General features: G+C 36.1%; 1 protein-coding gene across 2 annotated transcripts in view; it reads right to left on the reverse strand.

Annotated features, from left to right (window-relative positions):
- Positions 1 to 5270: 5270 nt before the first annotated feature.
- LOC117408902 (solute carrier family 12 member 2-like) overlaps positions 5271 to 14130 on the reverse strand; it is a 75514-nt gene continuing 66654 nt past the window's right edge. The window contains exons 21-27 of one of the 2 annotated variants that reach the window (XM_034924610.2): positions 13912 to 13959; positions 13205 to 13327; positions 12911 to 13022; positions 11735 to 11821; positions 10573 to 10708; positions 9887 to 9954; positions 5271 to 9113 (exon numbers count right to left, since the gene is read on the reverse strand). In XM_034924610.2, the coding sequence (XP_034780501.2) occupies positions 8978 to 9113; positions 9887 to 9954; positions 10573 to 10708; positions 11735 to 11821; positions 12911 to 13022; positions 13205 to 13327; positions 13912 to 13959 (710 nt within the window). In that variant the 3' untranslated portion in view covers positions 5271 to 8977. The remainder of the gene's footprint in view (positions 9114 to 9886; positions 9955 to 10572; positions 10709 to 11734; positions 11822 to 12910; positions 13023 to 13204; positions 13328 to 13911; positions 13960 to 14130) is intronic. The other variant, XM_034924614.2, reaches the window with a different exon arrangement.

The raw sequence follows: 14130 nt of genomic DNA on the forward strand, positions 1-14130 counted from the left end.
GATAGCATATATAATGAAAATAACAAATGACCTAGAATAGAGTTTTTTGGAATGCCACAGTTAACTTCAGACCTATCAGATACCTCCCAAATACAGACAAACTGAAATCTTTCAGAAATATCAGGTTTGAGCCATGATCGGACAAGGCCTGACAGTCCCACAGTGTTTTCAAGATTATTCAATAGTGGTCTACAGCAGTGGTGCGCAAGGGAGCGCGGAGAGTCAGGAAAGGGAGCGCGACTATGACTAAAGAGGCAGTTTTGTAAATAAAATTTAAATAATAATAAATAAAATTTAATAAATACAGAAAATACAGCTAATTAGTTCAAGTTCTTACCTTTCAAATTAGCCGTTGACGATCAGTATCAAAGGCACTTAGATCTAAGAGAATTCCAACTGATGAAAAGCAGTGCGGAAATTCAGACTGAAACTTCTGAGATACACCAGCTCAAGTCGTGTAAGGTAAATTAAGTCGTCCAGCACATACATTATTTATACTGCAAGTTACATATTTGTGTCAAACTGGATTTTATTTTTCTAGGACTCATAGAGGGTATGTTTTAGCAACTACAAATACATTGCGAAAAATATGTTGCGTTTTCTAATCAGATTTCACAATGAAACCGAGTAGTTTCCCAATCTAGCTGTATTTTTTATTTTTTTTTGGTATGGTGTACTGTATAAGAAACTGATTTTTAGACATATTATTATGTATGTAAATGAAGTTTGCTTGTATTTTCAAACAAAGGGAATACACATAAAAACATATTTTTCCCGCCATTTAACAATTCATTGTATTTTAATTTAATAGTGTGGTGCTTTCTTTCTGTACCATGTACCATTCAAACGATGGCCCATGATATACATGGATATTGCTAACTACATTGCTTTAGAAAGGAACTTGATTGGCCCAAGAAAAGTTTCAAACATATTAGAAAAATAACCAGAGCTGTCTGACACTCTGTTGACTTGTTCTGTACTCTTTCGTGGGCTGGTCTGGAAAGGAAACGTGCTTACTCTGACAAAGATGACATCTCTGGCAGCTACAGTTCTTTTGCAGGAAGGCATGTGAATATTTCAAGCTATATAAAAATGGCATTTTATTAGTCAGATAGTGTACACTGGTTGGGGATTGTAAGGTTAGGTTTAGGGTTAGACATACCGTTATGGTTAGGATTAGATTTAGGGTTAGGTGAGAGAAGGGGGTGGGTAGGTTTAGGTTAGTTTAGATTTAGGATTAGAGATACATTCAGGGTTAGAATTAGATTTAGGGTTAGAGTTAGAGTTAGGGCTAGGGTTAGATACAGTTAGGGTTACGGCTAGGGTTAGATACAGTTAGGGTTACGGCTAGGGTTAGATACAGTTAGGGTTAGGGCTAGGGTTAGATACAGTTAGGGTTAGGGTTAGGGTTAGTGTTGTTTATTGTTATTGAATGAAGGTTTGTGTAAGAATGCAACACAATTTATTGTAGGATGAATAAATAGATCTGTTTCTGACTATGAAATGACTATATTGTAAATGTTTATCTCATTACTATTTACTTCCCGGCTCATTTTTTTAAAATTATTATAATAATCACCACAATATATATTTTAGGATGTTACATATTTCCCTCATTTATTTGAGTTCATACTCATAGCCATACAATTATTTGCATACTATATTAATTAACAAGGTTCCTCTTGTTTCCAGGTCAGTGGGTCATATAGTTGAACCTCTGGTGCTCCTTCAGTAACAAGGTATTGTACTAAATGTTTAGAGGTACAGTGTAGTATTTGAAATGCACAGTAGGTGGCAGCAGAACTGTTAATTCACTGCCTAAGCCAAGACAACTAAGGCAAAACAATGGTAATGCAGCCTACTTCAAACTTAACTTTACTTCTGGAATTAGTTCCACAATCAACAGCCATTAGCAAACAACTCAAGGCCTGTAGATGGTCTGAAATCCATCACAATGAGAATGCAGTGAATAAACAATACGCTTACCTTATATTAAGGGTGTTTCCAGAAGTATTTCCAATACCAAAAATATAAATCCAAAATCGGCATAATAGTTATTTTGAACCCCCAAGTGAACCACAGGCAGGATTAATAAATCCTCTGTAAGTCGCCTTGGATACAGGCATCTGCTAAATAAACAAATAATGATAATAATAAAGCAAAACTATTTTAATGATAATCATTTCTGTATATACTGGGCTGTGTTATTCTCAATTTTGTACACTTGAAAAAAGCTATTGACAGTTGATCTCAACTCTACTTTATAATTGGTTCTCTTTTAACTATGACAGGGAAGTGATTAGTTCTCCGGGAAATAATCATTTATTTTAATATAACTAATCACGACTGCATCAGATTTGATCCCAGCCGCTGTCATCTGTGATTACAGAATTGTGCAGATAATGTACGTCATGCTTGGATATGGTTCTTGATAAGCTTCATTACAGGAGGTTTAACACACACTAAACAAAGTGGTTCAGTAATATTTTTCTATTATGTTACACAAACACCAACATTTTTAGCTGTTTCAGGTGCCTTTGTGATTCAAGCTGAACTACACAGCCATATGTAGCAGTAGCTCATATTAACCACTAGATGGCACTGTGCAGAAGGAAATGAACAGCACACACTGCAGCTTTGCAAAGTGTCTGAAAGGGATTAAAATTGTTAGATTGCGTCCATTTTTTGTCATGGCAACAAGATGAGGATTTTGCATTGTTCAGGAGAGATGGTAGAAAAGGAGAAAAGGGCAAGCCGGTTAACAGTTTGTAAAATACGGCTGCGGACAGGGATTGCAATCCACTTACATCTGTTTATGAGTACCATTTAAATTACCATAAAGGTCGAGGAATGCAGAGCGTTTTCAGTGATTATATGTAGTCATTCACTTGCATGATTATATCCAGTCATGCACTTGCATGATTATATCCATTGCCATCACCTATAAGCAGCGCTCCAGATAAGGTTTTGGGTCTAGGAGTAACTTACCCTCTAATTTTAACACTGAGAGAGTACAATCTATTTTCAGAGGGTAAAATGCAACATTACCTTGAAGTCATAAGTAATCTCGATGCATACTGTACAATCTTTAATGGTAATGTGGTGGGAGGAATTAAAAAAAAGAGCCTTCCATTTTAACTGCAATGTTACTTTGAACTACTGTATAAAATCAGAGACAACAGCTATTGTTATTCACTTTATAGAGGACAGCCAATACGACTTTCAAGATAAGCACAGAAACAGAACATATATTTTAACATTACATTCTTAAACTCAGTGAACATGTTAAAATTTCAATATAAAGCAATACCGATATAAAAAAGGAAATGCATTAATAAGTTATAAAACAGTTAGTTTAACATTATAGGCACCTTTTTTTTTTAGCGGTTGCCTCTGGCGATGCAGGGCCATAGACAGCCATCAAAAATCTCGAGGCACATGTCTGCACATCAACCCCTTATGGTGTCGCTGTAGTCTCCAATGACAGAAAACAATTGAAGAGCACAGAGGCTATATATAACTGGTTCCAGTTGTTAGATTCATAGCTGGACTGGGGTGTTTACAATTCAACCTGTGTAATATCAAATTGTTCTTATTACCGTGATTGGCCTCAGGGAGGGTATTACGCGCGCATTGAGCTCCCACCAGTTGTGACTCCTCATTAAGAGATCCAAGGGATTCAGGGGACGGATTCGGCGTGCACCTGGACTAAAGGGCTGGGGGGGTATGTGAGGGCTACTTAAGGGAGCCTGCAAGTTCCTCGGGGTAGCAGTGGGAAAGCAATGGACAGCAGTGTGTAACTACTGTGACTTGCTGTACAGCTGTCAAATAAAGTAATTGCCGTTTGGACCTGATACACCTCGTCTTGTCTCATCTCTTGATCTCCCCTTCCCCCAATCTTGAAATGGTTCAGTCCAAAATCAACCGCCACAGTACATGAATAATGCAGGTAGGCATACAGGTGTTGTGTCGTGAGTTAGACTGGCTATTAAAAACAGCTTTTCTGTTTGCAATTTCTGTAATTTCAGAAAGTAGTATGAAGTTCATAATATTTTAAAGAAAGGTACCAGGTATGTGTGGTTTATTTTACTTTGGAATTAGAAGTGGTCTATGCGCGAGGAGACATCAGTACACATACGATGTGCTGAAATACTTCACTGTGATTGGTTGATTTTTTCCGTGTGATTTATAATATATATATATATATATATATATATATATATATATATATATATATATATATATATATATATATATATATATGCAAACACTGACATTGCACTGTACTAACATACCAATTATCAAAGGATGCTAGTTTTAAAATGCAGACACAATTCAGTACAGTTATACTTAGGGTCAAACTTGTACAAAGGAGACCAAATCCATTCAGAAGTCCAAATGTGGCTCCCTGATCCCAGGTATCAGACAGGCAACTGATTGCCACTGAGTTTGGCCGTGTTATAAAGGGAATAATACATGGCATAGTGTGTGAAAAATGAATGCCCACCTAAAGGGTATAATGCTACATAACTCCTGGGGGTGAAGCCTGAGGTGTTTCTCTAAGCATTCAGTTCTCATTTACCACGCACTACCCAATGGAGCATTTTTTATTATCTGGTGAGCAATTCTTTCTTGCCACAGTTCTAGAGGTCTGTGTTCTGTGTTACTTGTTGTGGAATTCCTTTCAGTTTGACAGCACGCGCTGGGGTCCCACTCTGTTGCTGCAGTGGGGATCAAAGTGGAAGTTAATGCTGGTTTGGCAAAACTGATGAAGTTTAACCACTATGGGTATTCATACATACTGTATCACTACACATCTGTTTGTTTACCCTGAAATGGAATTGTTATATTTGCCTAACAATTCTTCTAACTTCCTACACATCCTTTCTGAAGGTCATCAGCAAAACTCATCCCCTAGTCCTTTTTATTGCAGGACTACAGAAAAGGAGCAGTAATCAGTTCAATAATAATATTGGATTCTAAATTATGTTTCCTCTTAAAACATTTTTAAATAATAATAATAATGAATATTAAATATTCTTATTGTGTTGTGAAACAGTTATGTTTTGAGTTGGTATTTTTTGAAGCAGCATTCTTGATAAGAGGGAGGTCAGTTTTTTGTTCTTTGAAGTGTAAAGGAAAACCAGGAGTTGGAATATCTACACTGGTTGCCATGGAAGAAACAGACAACCAGTTCTGTAGAAACAAGTGTTTAAGATGGCAGACTTGAAATACATAATAAAATATATAGCAAAAAATAAATACATCTGTTTGTTGGTTTCGTTTGATTTTCTTTATTGCAATAAAGATGTACAAATCCTCTGCAATACTCTTAATGTTAAAATAATATTAGAAAAGCATATTTGTGACAGTAACAGTATATTTTATCAAAAAATTACAATTTCAGCCATTTTGGATAGATTAGTTCTACCCCAGTGGGGAAAAAGAAAAAGCAGGCTTTTAAACCAATTTCTAACATAGCTTCTTTTAAAAGGCATATAAAAGATAGTAAATGTACAGAAACTGTAAAAGTGAATTAAAAGACAAATGTTTTAAAAAAATCTAAATCCCAACAAAAAAAAATCAACATAAAACATTACTGATACCAAGAGAACAAAAATACATAATGTTAACCATTAAATTTTTTTCATGAATATAGTCACTCTTAATTTATTTCTATTATGTTATTAGTTATTTACAGGTTACTATTAAATATATGGTGCAAACTAGGCCAAATAGTAATAAGGATGACCATCGCTTTTACTTCTTTTTTAATTGTAATTGTTTTTACCTACGATTGGCTTTGGCTATAAAACACAAGACAGACAAACTGGTGAAAAGATGTCATTAAAAATGGAATAACCACAAAGCTTGCCAGCATCAGATAACTGAAATGGAAAACCATTGTGGAACATTCTTGAAGTACTGGATAGTGGCACAGTAGTACCAGACACAAGAAGTATAAGTATCCTACGTTATCTATTCATTTTACATCTGTTCTGTGTATTTATAGAAATGTACACACACACACAAAAACACACTGTATTTGAAAGATCATTAGCAACAGTAACAGGTGTCAAGTTAAATCTGTTCTTTTTGTGATATTTAAGCAGTACTCAGAGGTATACTACCTGGGTGTACTAGACAGTTGTAGAGGACTGTGTTAGCTACCAAGAACATACGTTAACCAGGAGTCAGTATGCTTTACTCATGTACATTGAAATGGTATCAAACTTAAAAAAAAATAAAAATAAAAAATAAATCACTTTTAATGAAGATTCGTGCTTATTTCGGTTAAGTTCACACAAATCTTCAACAGCCAGAAAGGTGACTATTTAAATTTTTACATTCATTACATTTTACAGTATCTCCAGGAATGCCTGCCACCACATTTTGATAGGCTTACAATTGCTTCCCATGTTGCATTTAGTGAAGAAAGTGCAATTGTAGAATGCACCTGAAAGCAGCACAAAAATGACTTAGAGTGCTGAGGTTATTTTTCCAGCCTCCTGGCTTGTGTGTGTGGGCTGACTTTCCAAGACAAAAAAAGACTGCAGTAGAGATGTTATGGTGTACAGAGCTGGTGTGATTATACAGTAGGTGTACAGCATGCACCGATTTATAGAACTGGGTTCTGAGGAACACATCAATTATACACATCAGGGATGCTTGCTTTACCATGAAAAGCAGTCTTACTGCTCTGTCACCACAGGCTGCAATTCTAATGGCTGGGGCATTTAAGATTGCAAAGAGGCCTCTGGGAACACAGAATCAGATATTTCTTTGATTCATGAAGGGGGTTAAATACATAAATACATGTGCATTACAAACAAATCGCTTTGCATAATCAGTGGATGCCTACTATTACTAATGATCATAAAAAAAAATAACCTCACAGTCTCAACAGCTGGATACATAAGGCATATATATCCAACTCATTAAAAAAAAAATATATAATACCAATCAATAAAAAAAATTATATATATATAGAATACGTTAATACGTATTTTCATGTGACCCTGTGTTCAGTTGTCAGAAATATTATCCTGCAAATATATCGGGTTATGTAGTGTACAATATTGGCTGTGCTACTTCTAAAAAGGCAATTTCTTTGACAATCCTCACTGAACTCAGTAGTGAAAATTAAATAAATATATTCTCATGCTTACCCTTCATCATTATAGACGAGGCTCTCACTAGCACTCGCCTTTCCATAGGTAGGTGTTACATAGCAAATGGGTTGAATTATACAGTCCCATTGCTTTCTACTGGGTCAGTCCATGTCAGCTGAATCAATGGTTTCAACTACCTCTGATGTTGTAAGACAAGCCACATAACATAATTCAGGAACAGGATCAAAGACATTTTAAGGTGGCCTTCTTTATTAGTTATATCATTAACTAAGTTGTATTTTCTGAATTAGTCATTTAGGGCTACATTCAAGGTTATAGCTATTTTATTTGCAGATAAAACTAGATCTCAAAAATGCTATTTTTTTATTTCTAAACATACAAATCACTGTATATTTAAACATTTTAAAACAATTATATTTGCTGGGCAGCTGTGGGATGTGGGGGTCTGAGATGGTTTAGTTACAAAAGGATGTCTGAAATAATGTAGATCCGATACATTTAAAAGTGATCTTTATATCAACTTTAATTAAGGCAGATTCATCTTTTGTGCTTTGGAAGCACATGCCTTAATCTGGAAAAGCCTGTGGCTTCCCCAATCACTTATTAGTTACTATTAATAAATTAGAACATTAGACATGGTCTAAAACTGATAAAACTCCCTTCACCCTGACCTGCGCACAGGTACCAGCTGCTGGACCAGAAACAAATGGTTTTAGTAGACATAACAAAGGTAAAAGGCCTTGCCTTACATAAAACTTAGTACTTGTTTAGGAGATGTGTGAACAATGACAGATATTAGTTTTAAATAACACCCGTTGAGGATTTGGATTACATTGACCAGAGCTACTTATATTTGGTTCAGATTAATGCTCTTTGTTACCTGTAATGCTGTAATCTGTCAGCACACTATTGCACAAATAAACATGCACAACATTAAGCATCACACTGAAAATTCTGTTCTTTGCAAGGATAGCATTTGCTTTGGATGAAGTCAGAACTTTGGGTGATCTGGTCTGCTCTGTTTTTCTGAAGGTTCACTCCCCTTTTATTTGTAATATGCAAGGCTTTCTGAGGTGGTTCTAAGTGTATGTGGAGGGATTTTTATAGAAACAGATTCATTCACAGCTCCAAGGAAGACAGAAACAGTGTGGAACAAAACATAAAAGCAGCTTCTTTTGTGCCCACAAGTGGAAGAGACCACTAATTTAAGGAGTTCTACTCGTATAAAGTCCTCACTGCAGTCATAATTTAACACACACACATACATACATACATATATATATATATATATATATATATATATATAAACACAATTTTAAATAAATAAAATTAAATTTGGTCAGGATTTTATTTATTTATGACATTTTTTTGTGGAAGGCACCTGAATAAGGCTAGGAAGGTTTTGCAAAGTGTAATGCAATGTTTTTCAGTTTCTCCAACAGAAGAAAAAGAAAACTAACATATGATTATTGCTGCTTGTCAAGTAGCAAAAAGAATAGTCATTTAAGAAGCAAAAAGAAACCCCCAAACTGCTCACAGTTTTGTTTTTCTCGTTATGTTTTTGTAAAATTAAGAATTTTAACATTCAAATCTAAGAAAACAAAAACAAATCCTAGATCCTTCAGGTCAAAAAGGTTGAAACTGGAGTCACCATGACCTGTGACCCCCCCTCCAGTCATGTGTGTCCTTTCAGGCTGATGGGACTGGTGGTGCTTTGCCCACAGAGACAGACCCTTTCTCCTTGCAGTGGCGGTGCAGCTTCTTCAAAGTCTTCTAAAAGGTGTGTCTAGACACTGCAGTCGCACCGTGTGGGGGAAAGAGGTCCGCCCCTGAGCACCACATGTTTAGGAGTAGAAGGTGAGGACGCTCTGGTGGTTGCCACGCACAAGTTGTATGGGTGGCAGGTCTTTGGAAAGGGTTTCCAGCCAGGCCATGTAGAGAGCACTGGACACAGCCCCCTTTCGGGCCAGGGGCATGCTCCTAGAAACCAGACAGGGAACACAGAAATCTCTCAGTATCCTAGGAATATGAGCTGCATTATAGATGCCTGACAGCATATCATAAGGACACGCTTTATTATATAGCTACTGGAACTGGCTAGAAATGATCAGCGAGTAAAATCGAGTCAGAATCAAACCTTGGGTCATGTTTTTTTTTTTTTTTTATTGCATGTTTTACAGGGCCTGGTCTGTTGTGAGAGAGTTACATGTTTGGAGGAATTCATGTCCAGGCTTTAGGTCAGTTAGTGTATTCTGAGCTGTACCTTGCCATGCCCTGTCTGTTTGGAAAGGCATCTGAATTAAGCTTGTGCTCATCAAGGAAAGGCTAAATGCCACTGGATAATCTCTTAACCATTACACCAGCCTTTGCTTGAGTTTGGGAGCCAGCCTGGACATTACATTAAACCATGTACAGTATGAAATCATTGTAACAAGACCATGCCATCTGCAAGAATGTTATCTTGAGCCAAGATAGATCATGTTTATTGGTATTAACAGTTGGATTTTCAACTAGGCTAGTCATGTTATTAAATACTTTTTTTTTTTTTTTTTTTGTGGATACAATTTGAAATCAGTAAATCAAAGCCCCAGCTCAAAATGACCTTACATATTGTTAGATATTCCTCTGGCAGTTACAGCTTCAAAACTAATGTTATGGAACACACAAAGCACAAAGTAATCTGCTTTCCCAATAAACAATCACTGCTCCTGCTAGCTAATAGCACTGGCTGACATAAATGCATTGCTACTTACATGACAATGAGGTTCGCTGTGCTTGAATGCTCCTTCAACAATTCATTCAGTCGGATTTGGCGATAGGTCTGAAATAAAAAAATAAAATACTCAAATATTAAATGAAAAAAGGTGCAGAGATGAGTTCAGTCTTAGCACTGCAAAAACACAACGACTAAGCACAAAAGCAGCATTTTGTGAGCTATTAAGTCCTCCAGTTCAACGAGGGATGAGCTGCCTAAAAAAGCCATGATATAAAGTGAGAACATTTAAAATATCAGATGAAGTGCATCAACAAATTCATTAGCTGATGAGAATGGAACAGTGGCAGAAGCACAGGAGTCTGACTTCAAATCACTAAGAGCTGTGGCAATCATTCTCTCTCTGTTCTATAGTGCTATTGGATAGCAAAGCCTATTTTTTTAATATTTCATCTAAAAGCAGACATATTTCCCTCACTGACCCAATAAGCACTGGGAATTGGCCTGTTAACCTAATATAGCATCTTTCATTCTCTATGTACTCCTGTCACACACACACACCATTTTTTATATTACAAACTAAAAAAGAAAAACACACACAATGAAATGCAAGTCCACTTCATTTGTTTGGTAAAGTGTGTTTTGTTTTTCACAAAAATGGTGCAAATTAGACTGTGGAGTCGAAAGCCTCTTGTGTTATAAAATGCTACTAGAAAATGGTCTGACCTTGGTCTTGTAAATCTCCAGCTCATTATCAGTGATCTTCCAGGGTTCCTCGGCTTTCATTTTCTCTGCGGCATCTTGTTCCATGTCGTCGTCATTGAGTTTGAAGGGCTCTATCATTTCCTCGAACACTGCGATGCTGCACACAACACATGGAGTTTGTAAAGATTAACAATAGTATTTCAACACAAAAACATTGGCTCATCAGTCATCCTCATGGCCTTCTGAAAATAGGTTTATGAATCTAGTGGGTGGAGCCAAAATGACACACAGTAGGCAAAAAGTACCCATTCATGTGCGGTGAAAAAATGTGCATAGGGACAGAGGCTGCATTCCACGAAAAATATCACCGCCCATCACCTAGCCTATAGGAGCCATATCAGCCCCAACCTGAACAATACATACAGCGTTTAGAGTCTCCTAACACTAAAGTAAACTTCAGCGGAGGGCCTTTGTCCCTCTACATATCCTTGTTTAGATGTATACTAATAGCATTTAACAATTACTATTATTATTATTATTATTATTATTATTATTATTATTATTATTATTATTATTATTATTATTATTATTATTAAACGAATGCAAATCATATTTATACAATTATAGTTAATTAAAGGGGTATTACCGGTAATAAATGTATACTGGTGTTGATAGTGAACATGAAATCCTCAACTGTTATGTTTTTATATGGCTGGTTTCAAAGACTCTGATTAGCACGAATGTTACCTTAGGCAACGTAGTCCAAGACTAGTGTTGCTCGGGGTCTATGAAACTAGCCGACAGATTTCAACAGCATTGGATAGTTTTGTATTGCTGCCAAGTAGAGTACAAATAATTTGGAGAGGTTGAGCTGCAAGTTCACCCATAACACCTTGCTGTCAACAACTGCTAATTCAGCAGCATGCCTTTCAGTAGATTTGGGTTATCAATTAAGACAGAGGAAGAGTGAAAAAAGAGAATCTGTTATAGGCTGGGGGGGGGGGGGGGGGGAATAAAGTTTATATTAAAATGTGCAGTGTCCCACAACCAGCTCAATGTAGCACACCATTTGGCGTCAGTTAATTTTTTAATTTTTTTTTTATTGAGATTAAAAGGTTTTCATATTAAACGGTTATTCCAGGTAGATCTACTGCAGAAGCAGGGTCAAAGCAAAATGTCATACTTTTCTTTCTTTGGCTTTGTGTTGATGTCTCCGAGGACAGTGATGTCTGAGAAGTCCATCCTGAATTTGCTGAGTAAAGTAGCCATTCTGAAACAAAAGTAAGACATTAAAAGATCCACCCATCATAAAACAATCAAGGTATTTAACATGTGCCTAAGAAGAAACACACACACACACACACACACACACACACAGACACACACACACACAGGCAGATGCTGGAGACACAGTAAGTAGAACCTCACTAGTATGAGGAAGAAAAAGAAAAAAAACAAAACAAAACAAATAAACCAAACAATACTTAAATTCCCAGTTGGCATTGACAATTTTTAAACTAAGCAAATCACTTTAAATAAAAGGAATTTTCTGGTAAATAGTGAACATTACTCATCCACATTCATTCTTTACAACATGGGCATGCTAAACCGAAATGCCTGTGAAATTTAAATAGGTTTGCTTTAGTGTGGACAACAGCTTGAAAATTACAAATGCTTCAATCTTTGTTCAAAGATCGTGTTGTTGGTTATTAAGCAGAATAGCTTCTCGGGTTGTCCTAATAGCTGGTACAGTAATATTTCTGATGCACACACACATGTCCAACCCACTCAAGATAAAAGGCCTGCTGTTGTGAGCATACTCATTACAAGAATCAAAGGGGCGATACCAGCTGTGTAATAAAATGCAAAACATCTCAGGACTGTTTCAAGCCACACATCTATATTGTGGAAAGCAGGCCTATAGTATTACTCACAACTGACATTAGCTTGGTAGCTGGTAGCATGACAGCAGGTGTTTTTATTTAAAGTGAATAAGTTTATTTTTTAAACCAATTTCCCTTTAGCTAAAGTTTTTTTTTTTTTTTTAATGAAATATATATAAAAAAACATTTACTGGTTGATTCCCACTTTGGTTGCATTTTCTATGGAATCGAAATCACAATACAAAATACATGCAGTTTAAAGTAATAGAGCCATTATCACTTTATTTGTATGCAACAGAGGAGACATTTAATTTTAGGAGAGGAAGTCACTTCTGCTTGTGTTGTCAAAAACAGAAGCGCACACCTGACAATATCTAGACAAAAGATGTCTTATTGCTGAATTTTCTACCCAACTACCTAATCTCAAGGTTGGGTGCGGAACCAGTACTCCCCAAGGAAAAGCAAAATCTACTCACGTTCTTCTGTCATGGTCTATCCTATTTATTTTCCCACCAATAAACACTCTGATCTTGCAGTCCTTCCACTTCTTCTTGTTGGTGAGCAGATATGGGATCAGCAGCGTCAAGCCTACAGTGCTCAGGGAAACGGCATCACATTAGCCGACATGCAAATTGTGTGTCTGGGATTTCTTACAATTTTTGTGCTGAGGAAAGTACTTAAGGAGTTCAATAATACAAAGAGTTCCTGACACACATACACAGATAAGTGCCACAAAAAGGTATTATGCAATTCAAGAAGTATTTTCTTACCGCCATCATCAAAGAGCCACCAGACATCTATAGTTCCTTTGCCCTGTTTCTTTTGGAACTGTTTGCTAGCCGCCAGCAGTTTCTGGTCAGCCATGTTTAATGGGGTAGAAGGACTTTTTGCTTCTAAGGGAAAAATGTGTTACATTAAGTAAAACGTACATGGTCCAGAACTAGAAGTAGTAAATAAAGAAATACTCACACATACACATAATCTAATTTCACTTTCAGATTTATGTTTCATTAGACCCAGTCTCAAATACCAGATGAATGGACACCAAATATATTTATTTTCATGTTTAATAATATTCTTATTTAATGTCATAAGTGATATGAACCAATATGTTATTCCAAAAGTAAAAATGCCTGTCTGTTGTGTCTTTTAAATAAACAAATCAATATATATATATATATATATATATATATATATATATATATATATATATATATATAATATATAATATTAAAATAGACAGGTGCTATTCAAAATAATCCCAGAATTCAAAACCAGGAAATCCACAATTGTAAACTGGCAGAGAAACGGCACAAGACAGAGAGAAAAAATCCAGTCTAGTTAGAAAGAATATTGAAATGTATACAGTAATGTTTAGACACACAAAGGGGAATTATGCAACAAGAGTGGTAATGCACATATATAAAAAGTCACTAAAGAAATGATGAATGGTCAAATGAAAAGGTGAAATGCCTGCCTTTTTTCAACAGTGGCTGCGTTGGAGCCTTGCGATCGTCTTCTTCACCTGGACAATGTTTAAAAGAACAAATAAAATGCGTGTTAATGTTGGGTGCTTTATTAAATGAGAGACACAGTGGCTTGGAAACACTAATGGTTAACAATGGACAGGGAGTTTGCCTTTTGGCTATGGAATGTTTTTGGACAAAGAAATTCTTGAGGACCTACAAAATCAAGA

This window comes from Acipenser ruthenus, chromosome 1 (genome assembly GCF_902713425.1).
Source record: "Acipenser ruthenus chromosome 1, fAciRut3.2 maternal haplotype, whole genome shotgun sequence".
NCBI lineage: Eukaryota > Metazoa > Chordata > Actinopteri > Acipenseriformes > Acipenseridae > Acipenser > Acipenser ruthenus.